Below are 14,257 nucleotides of genomic sequence, written 5' to 3' on the forward strand. Positions count from 1 at the left end.
TATAGTCTGAAGAGTATATATTCAATATAAAATACTAAAAAGTAATAAAGATAGGTATATATATATATATTTATTAATACAATAAAATATTATAAAAAAAACAAATTTATTAATTAAAAAAGGTGAAATCACAGAAATATTATTACAAATAAAATCTTTGAAAAATGAACCTGGAAATTTAAAAATAAATATAATTAATGAAAACGAGGAAGATTATTTTTTCATTAGCGGAATGCAAGTATCTTTTGTGAATATAGAAAAAAATTAAATATAAGAATTAGGTTTTAAACTATTACCTTTATAATGTGGAGAAGTATTTTTGCCATCAATAAGTATATATGAAATAAAAGAAAAAGAGAAAGATTTTCTATATTTATTTGATTCTAAAAATAAATTAAAAATAATGATATATTGAAAAAAAAAAAAAAAAAAAAAAAAATGAAATAAAAGTTTTTATTTTACATACTAATTTTATACATTTTAATAAATATAACAAAAACAAAATTCATTTCATAAAAAGTACGTTTATATAAAATCAGAAATAACAATAACCTTTATTATATAACCAAATTTGCAATGTCAATCGGAAAAGGTACATATTAAATCCGTGCTAAATTCGAAAATCCAGTAACTGGTACACCAGACCTTAAAGAAAATCTCCAAATTAACTTTGCAATATACCAAGATGATGTATGGTCAAAGATATATGATGAAAAAGACTGCTCTTTAATAAAATAATCTGCAAGAGAAAGAAGATTACTTCATATCCCAATAAATGGATAATTTAGTCCTTATATAAAAGGTAATAAGTATAAATAAAACTAAAGTAAAATATAATATAATAAATAATTAAAAAGGCGATTTATAACAAAGAAAAAGAGAACATGTATGGTATTTTTCATTAAATGATTGCGATGAAAATTTAAGTACAATAAATAATAATAAAATAGTTTTAGAGTTAACGATTTTAAATAGCGACGAGTCACATTTTTCATTTGAAGATGGAAATTATACTATATTTTATTTACTAATTTCAGTGTTTTCAGGATTCCTATTTTTTTATAACATAAAGCATTTAAAAATACTTGCAAAGCAAAATGAAGAAACAAATGCTGCACTTTTAATGCTAATAATTGCCATAGGAGCTTGGGTATTTTCTTATATTTTTTTTTTCATATATTGGCTAGATTATGGATATAGAGGAAATTCTTTTGCAATTTTGGACCTTTTTGGGTTACTTTGTAGTAATTTTTCACAGTTTATGATTATTATTTTGATTATATTAATGTCATGGGGATGGACAATATCTTATATTTAAATGGAAGATTTTGATTTGATAATTCCGTTGGCAATAATAATGGGAATGTTTTAACTTATGGTCGCTGGATTAGGTAAATTAAATGATGATGAACATTATAAATATCATACTTATGATGGATGGGTCGGTATAGCAATACTTGTAATAAGAGTTATTCTTACTTTATATTTTTATTATAGTTTATATGATACTATTACTAAAAGTAAAGATAAAGTAAAACATTTTATAATTAAATTTGGTGTATTCGGATCTTTTTATTTCTTAGCATTCCCTTTGTTGATTTTTTTATGCTTTATAGCACCTCCTTACTTATAATAAAAAATTATTAATATTGGAATTATTATAACTCATTAAATTGCTTTAGTTATACTTAGTTATATTTTCACGTCTAAAAATACTGATTATTATTATATTGCACGCTAAGGTGGAAAAAATATACTTCCTAATAGTAGATATACACTATGAGAATATTTAAAGTTTTATTTCATTTAACAATTATCAAACAAACATAATAAATTAATAATTATTTATTTTTATAATTTTTTTTAAATAGAAATTAAATTTTAGTATTTGATTTATATATATATATATATATATATTCGATTTCAGCCATTTTATTAATATTCATATCTTTATTTTTGGTTCAATATTTAACTCCATTTTTATATTATTTGGCAACTAATTTATTTTTCATTTTTGATAACACCTTTTAATAAATATGTTATTTTTTAAATATATGAAAGTCTTAATAATTTTTTTAATATTAATTAATTATGATTTATTTATTACACATATTATATTAAAAAATTACTTTTGCTAAAAATTTTATAAATAACTTTTCCTAATTTAATCCCTTCTAAGTGCTATCTTTTAACAGGTAAATCCAAAGTAAATTATAGAAGCTTTAGCTTCAAAGAAACAGGAGGTTCAGGTCCGTTTGGGATTTCTTTAATCCAATCGCAAACAAAATCAAGTCCATTTTGATTTAAGAATTCTTTTTGAATATTATCCTTAATTATTTTTTATTTTGTTTCTTTTTATACACATATATAGTATAAAATAAAATATTTATTTACTCCACAAAGTTTTTTTAAAATTTCATCAACATTTTATACTTTTTCTAATGCTGGTTTAGAGAGTTTAAATGAGTTTATATCTTTTTGGTTACATTTTGCCATCAGTTATTTTAATTATTTTACATCTTGATATATTAATTATTCATTAGTTTCTTTAGTTCGATTATTAAGTTCATTCTTTACTTATTTTTTTTTTTATTAATAAATCTTATTTTGTTTTTCACTATCAATAAAAATCTTTTTATGAACTTCTTTTTTTTATTTCAGAATTAAATTTAGCTCATTATCATCAAATATGCTGAGTTATTTTTCTTTTTTTACTTCTACTTATTAATCCATTTTATTAATTTTATATTCTCACTTTATTTATTAATTATTTTAATTATAATATAAAATATAAAATAATGGTAAATTTAAGCATTAAAATAATATATAATATTTTTAAATAAGTATAAAGGTATTTTTTACGTTAAATTTAAATAATAAAATCATAATTATTGAAATCGCTTTTTTTATATTTCAGTAATTATTTCTTAAAAACTCAATTAACAAAATTAAAATGAGATTATTCATTATTTTACTCCTTTTTTTTAAATAGAGTTTTAAAAAGATAATTACAATAAAAATAAAAAATAATATAATATTATAACCAATATATTTAAAATTTAGATTTTTTTTTTTTTTTAAATTTTCTATAAATAAAATAATGAATCATATATTAAAGAATACTTTTTGAATATAAATATTAATATTAACAAGTAATAAGATAATATTTTTTATATTCTAAAAACTTTAGTTATAAATATTCTTAAATATAATTTTCATATTAAATAATGTTTAATTTATGTTAATTTCATATAAATATGATTATTTTAAAATTAATAAATATAATTTAAAAAGAATTTAATAAAAATAAAATATTAATAAATTTATATAAAAGCTAATTTTTTACACAAAAAATTATAAAATAAAAAACAAATAATTATTATTTATATAAATTATATATTACTGATTAAAATAAATAAAAATATTTTTATCATTTTTTTTTTTCATATAAATAATATAATATTACCATAAAACTCAATCATATTCTTCTTCAGAATAATCAAGTAAATCATATTCTTCTTCTTCTTCATTAGATCCGTAATTTTCCTCTTCATCTAAAAAAAAAATACCTTAAAAAAATAATAGATTAAAAATAAATTAACCTGAATAATCATCTTAATTATTTCTAATAATAAAAACAGGAGATGTATTTTTAATATTTAGTAATTCTGAAAGACCTTATTTTTTAATTATGTCATAAGCATCTTTATCAAATCTTTAAAGATCAGATTTACTAATAATTTATGATTATCCTAAATTTTTAATATATTTTTCATCATATTCTACATTTTTTAAATAATTTTATTTTCTCGCACTAGTCGTCGCTTGGTTTTCATTCAAATTTCTACAAAAAGAATAGTTTATTTCCTATTGTTGACAATCGGCTTTTAGTTTTTCAAGAAATTCATAATGTTTTAATCTTTCACCAACTTGTATTAATACATTTACTCTTTTATTCAATTTTATTAAATTTATAAATACAATATATTTATTTTTTTACATTTTCGTACTTAAATTAAAATCTCTTCTAAACATTTTATAAAATATTTCCAAAAATGATTTGTTTTATGATGATAATATAGAATTAAAAATCGAAATATATACTTCTATATCAAGAATTATATTTTATAAATAAGCTTAAATTGCTATATTTTATGCATTAATTAAATCTTAAGTTTTTAAATTAGCATCAATTAAATATACATAGGCTATATCACTCAATTTTACATTTTAATTATCCAATATTTAAAATATTTTATTCGCATTTTGATATTCTTAATGCTTTATAAATTATTTAAGGACATTATCATAAGGTATATTGATATTTTATTAAGCCAATATATATATCTCCTATTAAATTATACATTTTTTTAAAAAATATTAAAAATTATTTACTTAAACTGCTTTTTAATATGAATGAAATTCTAAAATTAATTTAATTTTTGTAGTTTTATATCATCATTTATTTATTATTTTAGGTTTGGGAAAATTAATAAATGTTTTTTTGTTAAATTTATGAAATTTTTTTAAAAAATTATTCGTTTTTTACATTTCCTAAAGGATTTTCATTTATTTATATTATTTTATTTTCGTATTTATTTTCTATTTTTTTTTAAAAAAAAATAATTAAAAAGATATACTAATATAAAAAATTATACATTTTTAAAAAAAATTAAACATTTTTAAATTATAATATTTTTTTAGATTTATTAAATATAAATAATATTTTTTTTTTTTTTCTGAAATAATAAAATAATGAAATGTAAAGCATTTATTATTGTAAAGAATCAAAACAAATATTTTTTGTTAGAAGTAAGAAATTAAAATATAATATAAAATTTATTACATATTTTATTATATATATATATATATATATAAAAATTAATATATTGGTTTTTTATTTTTTTAAATAATTAATCAATATAAGAAAAAATGTTGATTATTTGTTATTTTTCTAATTTTTTTTTGTTATTTAGTTTTTAAATAAAAAATTAAATTAAAAATATTAAAATTGTATATGTATATTTATATTTTTATTTTATAATCTCAATCAACATTAAAAAAAATTCTCACCTTTTTTCAATTGATTTTCAAAATAATCATATAAATAAAAAAAATCAATATAAATATGTATTTTAATTTAAAAATGAATAAAAAATATATTTATATATAAAAATTAATCTATATCAAATATAGCATTTATCTTAATATTAAAAGAAAATAATTATATTTTAATATATAAAAAATAATTAATTTAAAAATACTTTATTAAAAATAAAAATATAATAAAAAAATAATAATTTTTAAATATATAATAAATTATAATTTTTTTTTTATAATATAGAAAAATTTAATATTTATTATGTTCTTAATTTAAATATTTTTAGAAATAAAAAATGTAAATATATGTAATATTTACATTAAACAGATAAATAGAAATAATTAAAATAATCTTGACAAAAAAAAGAACAATTTATTTTTAAAATAATAAAAAAAAAAATTGTGTCTATTAAATATATTAATATTTTTTTATTTTATTTTTTTAAAATATATATGTATTTTATTGAGTTTGACAAATACAGACTTTAATAAAATATAATATTTAATATGTGATTATTTATTTATAATTTGTTTATAAAACTTATTATTTTAAATCATTTTTTCTTCTTTTCATCTTTCTTAGCAGGTTCACTCTTTTAATCTGTTCCAGTTGTCTTGCCTTAACCTTTATCTGTAGCTGTAGTTTCTTAATCTTTCTTTTTAGTTTGATCTTTTTTTCCCATTTTTTTTTTTTAATAATTATTATTTAATTTAATTTTTATAAATATTATTTATTATTTTTTAAAATTTATAGCAAATATATACAAGAAAATATAAATTATAATAATATAATTTATAATTCTAATATTTAAAATAATATTTTTTATTTCCTTTAAATTTATTATAGGGAAAAAAATTATATATATTTATTCTATTTTACTTTTTATAATATATTTTTAGAATTATTTAAATAATATTTATTTTAATCCATTTTATAATTTTATTAGGCATATATAAATTTTGAAATTATGTTTTTAACATTTTGAATATAAATAAATTAAGATTATTATAAATATCTATTTGAAAAATCATATTTTGAATATTAGAAAATATTAAAAAAAATTGTGTCTAAATTATTATATATAATTAATTATTTAATATAATTAAAATTATTATTTTCACAATTTATAAATAATTATATATATATATATTTTATATTATTCTTTTTCGTTTTAGAACAAATATTTTAAATAAAACTTAAATAAAATAATTTATATTATTTAAATATAGACTATTAATTAATTTTTTTTGATAAATAAAAAAAATTATAATAACATAAATTTGTAATAATTAATTTTATAAATATAAATGATACTTAGCTATAATATTTATAAAACCTAAAATTGAATAAATAGTTAGTAAATCATTAATTATCTGAAAGGAAGAATAAAAAATAAAATATACTATCATATTTATTTTTGTATATTTTTAAATAAAAAACTAAATCAAAAAATAAAATACGAAAAAAAATGTAAATTTGAGATTTTTTATGATTGAGTTTTGAAAAAAACAAAGAAAAAACAAAATAAAAATCAGAAGAAGTTATATATATATAAACGATAAATTGATAGAATTTAAGTTATTTCGATAAAAATTAAAAAAAAAAATTATAAATAAAAATTATAATAATTTTATATAAGAATAATAAATAATATATAAAAATATATTATTAAAAATATCTAAATATTAAAAAATATTTTATATATAAAATATTTTTTTTTTAAAAAAAAATATAATAATTTTTAATTATATATTTAAAAATAAGTATTTATTTATTTTTATTTATATAATAAAATAATTTATATATTTAGAATATTAATTATTTAAAATATTTAAAAATAAATTTTATTTATTTATTATTTTTATTTATAATATTATAAAAATAAATTAAATTTATATTTACGAATATTTTACAATAATATTATTATAAATTAATAAATAATATATTCATTTATATCGTATTTCAATATAAAAAATTTTTATTTTAATTATAAAAATTATATATTAATTTTTCTATTAATTACATATAAAATATATCTTTAATATTTTATTATTCTTATAAAATGTATTATATATCTATTTATAATTTTTTGATATAATAAAAAATTTAAATCAATTTAATAATTATAAATAAATTTTTATTAAATATTATTTGTCATATAGAAAATATATTTTTTATAAGAAATATTAAAAATATTATGATAGCTAAAAATAAAAATATATAATAAATTATATTTCAACAAAAATATTTAATTAAATCAGATATTTATATTATTTTATCTAAATTAATATTATAATCACGCAGTTTGTTTAATAAAAAATAAATATCTTTTTTTGATAAAACTATTATAAAATCCTGTTTTTACTTTACAATTTTTAAAAATGTATTTTTAAGATAATAAATAATATATTAGCAAGTTTAAAAAAATATTTTTTTTTACAAAATATGGCTTAAAAAATTTTTCTAAATCTTAATAAATTTTTTATATTTCTAATATTTCATATGCTTTTTTATTAAAGGTTTTGAAAATTATTATGGTATTAAAAAATTATACTTTAGTTTTTATTTTTATCAAATAACTTTTATATTTGAATTTATTTTTAAAAAAAATTAAATAAATAATAAATAGAAATTTTTTTTTTTTTTTTAAAGAAATAATTGAAAAAAAAAGTTGAAAATTAATTTAAATTTTTTTTTATTAGTTTTATATTTACTATATTCTTGAAAAAAAAAAAAAAATTTAAACAATAATAAATATATATAAATTAATAAATGAGTAATACATAAAACACATCTTAAAAATTATGTGTAGTCTGTTAATAATTTTATGGAAGCCCAGTAAATGAATATTTATGTTCTAGTTGTTATAAGTAAAAATTTATATTTTTTAAAAAATAAATAATTATAATTAATATTATTATTATTAGAGACAAATTTAAAATAATGAACGTAAATTCTTAGTAAATAATTTAATCTAATATACAAGTTATTTCTTAAAGTGATAAAGACTTATAAAAAACCAATATATAACAATAAGAAAACACAAATGAAGAAAATAAAAAAGTTTCATGTATAAAATATATATCAAAGAAAAAAATAACAGCAATGAAAAATGCGAAAAAAGCTAATTAAAAATAATAAATCATACAAAATGTTAGACATGCTAAAAAAAATTGGATTATTAGGGATTAAATGTAAATGTTTATATATTTTCTGTAATAAACATAGAATGCCAGAAGATCATGCTTGTACTTTTGATTATTAAACTCATGGAAAATAAATGCTTTAATTAGCAAATCCGCTTGTATAGAAGGCGAAATTAGAAAAAATTTGATAATAAAAAAAATAATATGATGAATATTTTTATTTTAAAAAAATATAATATATGTTTTTTTAGAATTTAAATGTATTTTTTATGAAATAAATTTCTAATAATTTAAGTTATAATATTAAATTTATTAACTAAATTTTGTTAATAATAATATATACTAATTTTATAATAATAACAATAAAAACAATAAAGTATTATAAATTACTTCAATATAATATATAAAATGATAATTATTTATAAATGAGAAAAAGAAAAAAATATATGAATAAAAAAATTCAAAATTTAATTTTTTATGATTAAATATATATGATGGATATTTTTTTTTATATATACATATAAAATATTATCCTAATTATTTTTAAAAAATATTGGCTACTTATCAGTATCTAATTTAAATTTTTTATATAATTTATTTTTATAATTTTTAAATTTTATGAAATATAAATTTTTTTGTATACTTATTTAAATATAAATATTTTTATAATTTTTAAATTTTTAATTATATTTAATTATTTTTAACAACTATAATATAAATGAATAAAAATAATAATAAAATAAAATATCAACTCTTCATTTAAACGTAAATTCAAATATAAAATTATTTTTGAAATAAATATAATTTTTTGTAAATAGTCTATAGGGATAAAAATAATTGTTTCATATTTAAATAGTATGATAAATAGTTAAAACATAATTATTGTATAAAAAATGTAATTAAAATACATAATAAACTTTAATGAATATATATATAAATTAAAGTTATAAAATAACAAAGTAAATAATAAACATCAAACTATTTAATTACATATATAAAGCAAAATAAACATACATAATATGTATATTATATTCAATAAATATAAAAAAGACTTAACATAAATCATAAATGAATTATTTAATAGTAATAATACTTATAAGAACAAAATCATTTTTATTTAAGAAAATTTGAATTTATCAGCAAGATATTGATATTTTAAATTTTAATAATAATAGTATTAATTATCAAAACAATAATTAATTAAAATGTATGTATTAAAATACATATTTAATATATTTAAAACGCAATTCTTATTAATTTTAAATATTTTATGTTAGTAAAAATAATTACTTAAAATAAAACAAATCCTAAATTTAATAATAAAAAACAAAATCATTGTATTCATACAATCATAAAATAACTCTCCAAATTAACATAATAAATCTAATCTAAAAACAGAAAAGAATACTGGATTATTAAATATCGATTTTGTAATTTAAAAATCTAAGAAATAGGCAAAAAAAAAGAAATATAAATTTTTTAAATAAATAATAAAACAATAGAAAACCTACATGATAAAACATATTTTTAGAGATAGGAAAAAATTCCAAACTTTATATCAATGGCATATAAAAAAATAATTTTTTTTTTTTAAAATATATACTAATAAAATTTTATTCTATAAAATAATAGCATCTAAAAAAAAGCATAAAGTCTTAATAAAACAGTATAAAAAATTCTAAATATAATAAATATTTAAATACTTACTAAATATGTGAAGAAATAGGAAGATATTCTTTTGAAAATGTTTAATAAAATAAATAATAAGAAAATTAAAACAAAAAATTATGAAAAATCTATTTATAATTAAATTAAAAAATAAATATAGAAATTAAATATTGATTAATATATTATATCAGGTTATTAAATTACTTAATTAAGTAATTTAAATATATCCTATTTTATATAAATAATAGTTAAACTTTAAAATTTATTTTATTGACACAAATTCGGCTGAAAATTATGTTAAAATAATATCTAAACAAGTTTTAGAATGTATTAAGTATTTAAATTATATAAATATTACTCATAGAAATAATAAAATTAAAAATATTTTAATTGGTAAAAATAAAACATTAAAATTTTTGATTTAAATTTTGATATTTTTTAACCTAATGATTGTAAATAACCATATTTTTTTGGAACACCTTCATATATAGGTCATTAAATAGTTAAGAAAAATATTATAATGGATTTCCAGTTGATTTTTATACATGTAATATTGAATTTTTATTTAATGGTTGATTTTTTTTAAAAGTTTTTTATTTTACTTTTTAATAAAGAAATTGATAAAAATATCTTTATATTTATATGTAATTATATTTGTGTTCCTAATGTTACGAAATTACTGATATAAAAAAAAAAATTAAATATAAATATATAATGTATTTTTAATGCGTATTTTATTTTTATATTTAAAGAGTTATATATATTTTAAAATATTATTATTAATTTTTTTTATATATAATTTAAAAGATTTTGTATGACGAATAATTTAAATAAAATATTTAATCTGAATATAAAAATTAAAATACCTAAGAAAATATATAAATAATAATATAAAAATGAAGAAATTAAAATAAAAAATAATATTTAATTAAAATATTATATGAAGAAAAAATAAATTATAAATTTTAAATTAAAAATTCTAAATAATATTTATTCTTTTTATAATATAGTTAAATATATTTAATTTAATTATTAAAAAATATAAGTATATTTAAAATTTTAAATTTTTAATAAATCATAAATGTCTAGTGAATTAGACTAAATTATAGAAACATTAAAAAAATGCGATATAATAAAAGAAAACCAAGTAAAAAATTTATGTAATTAAGCAAGGGAAATTTTAGTTGAAGAAAGTAATCTATAAAGAGTTGATTCTCCGGTTACGGTAAACAAAAAAAGCATATTAAATTTAATATAAAATTAAAATGCTAATATAAAAAATTATAAACATCATTTAGTTTATCAATAAAAAAATTAATATTTAAGATATGTGGAGATATTCATGGTTAATTTTATGATTTAATTGAACTTTTTACAGTAGGAGGTTAATGCCCAGATACAAATTATTTGTTTTTAGGAGATTTTGTAGATAGAGGATATCATTCAGTTGAAAGTTTTTTATTATTATTAGCATTAAAAGTAATTCAAAAAAATAAAAATAAAAAAATAATAAACAAATAAAACAGACTAGGTATCCTGATAGAATTACTCTTGTAAGAGGAAATCATGAATCAAGATAAATCACATAAGTATATGGGTTTTATGATGAATGTTTAAGAAAATACGGTTCATTGAACGTATGGAGATATTGTACTGAATATTTGACTATTTAACACTTTCAGCAATAATAGATGATAAATTTTATAGTGTACACGGAGGACTTTCGCCATCAATAAAAACATTAAATGAGGTAAAAACATACTCTAAATTCTAGATTAAGGCCTTTTTTTCTAAAATATTTTGCGTTTTTAAAGACTTTATATATATAATTAATTAAAAATGATAATTTAAATAAATCTTGATTGATTATTGATTTTTTTCTGCAATTGTTTTTTAAAACTCAATAAAAAAAAAAAAAAGATTATTACTAATTTTATAACTTCATTGATTGAGTTTTTTAAATAAAATACAGAAAAAATAAAAAAATAATATATTCTTGTTGAAAATATGTTCTTTTTAATTATTTTTAGTAAATTATAATGGTTTTAAAAATCCAAAATATTAAAAAAGGACTTAAAATTAATAATAAATATTTTTTTTTAAAAAAAAATTAATAACAGATTGTTTAAATTGATAGAAAACAAGAAGTTCCTCATGACGGGGCAATGTGTGATCTGATGTGGAGTGATCCTGATGGTATATAAATATAAATAATTATAAACTTTTAACGTATTTTCTTTTGAAAGAGATTGAGGGTTGGGCAGTAAGCCCTAGAGGTGCTGGATACTTATTTGGATTAGATGTAGTAGATGAATTTAATAGAAATAATAATATTGAAATGATAAGTAGATCCCATTAGTTAATAATGGAAGGATATAGAAATATGTTTGACGATTAATTATCTACTATCTGGTCTGCTCCTAATTATTGTTATAGGTATAACTTTTTTGCATTTTTTTTATTTACTTTTTTTAGATGTGGTAATATTGCAGCTATTTTAGAATTAGATGAAAATTTATAAAAAACCTTTAAAACTTTTGAAGCTGCTCCTTAAGTTTTATTTTAATATTTATTTTTTATTTATTTAAATATTTTTAGGACAATAAAAATATACCTTAGAAAAAACAGCTTCCAGAATATTTTTTATGAAAAAAAATTATATATTATGCATTTTTGTTTTTAGATATTTTTTATTATATTAGCATAATTTAAAGGTTTTTTATTTTATTTTTAAATAATTTTAATATTTTATGTATAAATTTTTTAAAATTAAAAATTTTTCAATATAAAAATCCTTTTAAATTTAAAAGCGAAAAAAAGAATAGTTTAAAAATAAATAAATATCTGTTATAAATTAAATTTTAATAATAAGTAAAATCAATCAAATAAAAAAATGGAAAACAACTAAAATATTCAAAAAACAAAATCAAACTCATGCGTTTTTACAAATAATTTAAACATCAATAATAATAAAGCTATTAATTTTAATAATTCTTTAACTAATTTCTATTAATAATAAAATAATAACACTAAATAAAATATAAATAGAAGTCATTGTAAATCATGTTAAATTATATAAGGTATGTGTAATGGAAAATATTATACATTAAATTTTGAAAGCCCAAGGACTCTAAAAGCAATAAAACTATTAGGAATAGATATATAATAATTATGGCATAAGTAAAATCTAAAAAAATATTAAAAAATTGACTATTTATTTATTTTTATAAGATAATTAAATGATTTTGGAGATCATAGGATACCTGAATAAATAAAGTAATTAAGGTTTAATCATTATACAGAAAGGTTAAATAGTATATTATATATTATTATTATTTTCTTATAAACAAAATAAACAAACTAAAATACAATATATATAGAAGATTTATAAGATATATTGAAAATAAGAAAAAATATAATACAAAAAGAATTTTAATAAAGCTTGAATATACAAAAAACATAAGAAGATTAAATCAAAAGAAGAATCACTTCAATTTTAGGAAACTAATCTAATTTAAAATTATCATAAATTAATAATTTAAATAATATTAGCTGTAATTTAGATTCTAATAATAATAAAGAAAATCAAACATGTATAATTATGGATAATTAAAATAAAAATTTGAAAAAGTTTAATTTTAATACAAATATAAAATCGTAATATTTCTATATTAAAGTTTATTAACATAAATTTTAAAAAATTATAGTTTCAATAAAATTTTAGATAAAACTAAATTTTATATAAAAAAAATATTGGTTGCCCTTTTTTTATAAACTCAAAAAAAGAAATATTCAGTTAAATATAAAATATATAATTATCTCAATAATATGAAAAAGCAATTGAAAATTAAATAGATAAATATAATAAAATAAAAAAATAAAAATAAGTTTTTTATTATTTTCAAAATAAATAATTATATTTTTTACATAAAAAAGAATGAAGCTAAAGTCATGTATTTTAACGAACAAAAAAACATTAAATATAAGAAAACATAAAGGCAAAATAAATTTAAATTGAGGAATGCAAAATAAGTAAAGAATTGAAAAATATAGAACTGAAAGCTTAATATTCTTAAATGTTAATAGAAAAAAAAAAAGGTTGCAATAATAAGAAAAATTGTATCAATAATAAAAAACCTAAATAAGCGAACAACTATAAAATAAATTTATTAAAATGTATAAAAAATCACATGTATATTTCTAAATTTATTTTTATTTTTCGATTTATTTTAAATAATAGTAAGGAGAAATAAAAAAATTAAAAGAATCTCAAATTATATCAATAGAATAAAAAAAGGAAAAATATAAAGAAATATAAAAAAATAAATCTTTATATAATTCA

The 14,257-nt window shown here is 14.7% G+C and overlaps 5 protein-coding genes across 5 annotated transcripts, besides 15 other annotated features; 3 read left to right on the plus strand and 2 right to left on the minus strand. All coding sequences in view use genetic code 6, as the record gives it.

Moving 5' to 3' along the window:
• Positions 1–414: 414 nt before the first annotated feature.
• Positions 415–439: a microsatellite.
• Positions 440–576: 137 nt separating this feature from the next.
• Positions 577–1,892, plus strand: IMG5_156380 (hypothetical protein; the record flags this gene model as incomplete). The annotated part of the gene is made up of 3 exons (XM_004030584.1): positions 577–802; positions 858–1,150; positions 1,872–1,892. 3 exons carry the CDS (start codon positions 577–579, stop codon positions 1,890–1,892), a joined length of 540 nt encoding a protein of 179 aa, XP_004030632.1.
• Positions 1,893–1,961: 69 nt separating this feature from the next.
• On the minus strand, positions 1,962–2,496 carry IMG5_156390 (hypothetical protein; the record flags this gene model as incomplete). Its single annotated transcript, XM_004030585.1, has 3 exons — positions 1,962–2,024; positions 2,155–2,328; positions 2,395–2,496. The coding sequence occupies 3 exons, from the start codon at positions 2,494–2,496 to the stop codon at positions 1,962–1,964; spliced, it is 339 nt and encodes a 112-aa protein (XP_004030633.1).
• Positions 2,497–4,646: 2,150 nt separating this feature from the next.
• Positions 4,647–4,687: a microsatellite.
• Positions 4,679–4,731: a microsatellite.
• Positions 4,732–5,092: 361 nt separating this feature from the next.
• Positions 5,093–5,129: a microsatellite.
• A 75-nt stretch (positions 5,130–5,204) lies between these two features.
• Positions 5,205–5,256: a microsatellite.
• A 288-nt stretch (positions 5,257–5,544) lies between these two features.
• IMG5_156400 (hypothetical protein) lies at positions 5,545–6,132 on the minus strand (the record flags this gene model as incomplete). Its single annotated transcript, XM_004030586.1, has 1 exon — positions 5,545–6,132. The coding sequence occupies one exon, from the start codon at positions 6,130–6,132 to the stop codon at positions 5,689–5,691; it is 444 nt and encodes a 147-aa protein (XP_004030634.1). The 3' UTR covers positions 5,545–5,688.
• Positions 5,871–5,900: a microsatellite.
• Positions 6,133–6,169: 37 nt separating the features above from the next.
• Positions 6,170–6,214: a microsatellite.
• A 473-nt stretch (positions 6,215–6,687) lies between these two features.
• Positions 6,688–6,726: a microsatellite.
• Positions 6,706–6,760: a microsatellite.
• Positions 6,729–6,816: a microsatellite.
• Positions 6,752–6,816: a microsatellite.
• Positions 6,817–6,838: 22 nt separating this feature from the next.
• Positions 6,839–6,910: a microsatellite.
• Positions 6,892–6,986: a microsatellite.
• A 3,869-nt stretch (positions 6,987–10,855) lies between these two features.
• Positions 10,856–12,096, plus strand: IMG5_156410 (serine threonine-protein phosphatase 4 catalytic subunit, putative; the record flags this gene model as incomplete). Its single annotated transcript, XM_004030587.1, has 3 exons — positions 10,856–11,140; positions 11,242–11,665; positions 12,036–12,096. The coding sequence occupies 2 exons, from the start codon at positions 10,856–10,858 to the stop codon at positions 11,548–11,550; spliced, it is 594 nt and encodes a 197-aa protein (XP_004030635.1). The 3' UTR covers positions 11,551–11,665; positions 12,036–12,096.
• Positions 12,097–12,280: 184 nt separating this feature from the next.
• On the plus strand, positions 12,281–12,564 carry IMG5_156420 (hypothetical protein; the record flags this gene model as incomplete). The annotated part of the gene is made up of 3 exons (XM_004030588.1): positions 12,281–12,351; positions 12,391–12,469; positions 12,514–12,564. The coding sequence occupies 3 exons, from the start codon at positions 12,281–12,283 to the stop codon at positions 12,562–12,564; spliced, it is 201 nt and encodes a 66-aa protein (XP_004030636.1).
• Positions 12,472–12,509: a microsatellite.
• Positions 12,565–12,671: 107 nt separating the features above from the next.
• Positions 12,672–12,724: a microsatellite.
• The last annotated feature ends 1,533 nt before the right edge of the window (positions 12,725–14,257 follow it).

Source organism: Ichthyophthirius multifiliis (assembly GCF_000220395.1).
Source record: "Ichthyophthirius multifiliis unplaced genomic scaffold scaff_1120509251186, whole genome shotgun sequence".
Lineage (NCBI taxonomy): Eukaryota > Ciliophora > Oligohymenophorea > Hymenostomatida > Ichthyophthirius > Ichthyophthirius multifiliis.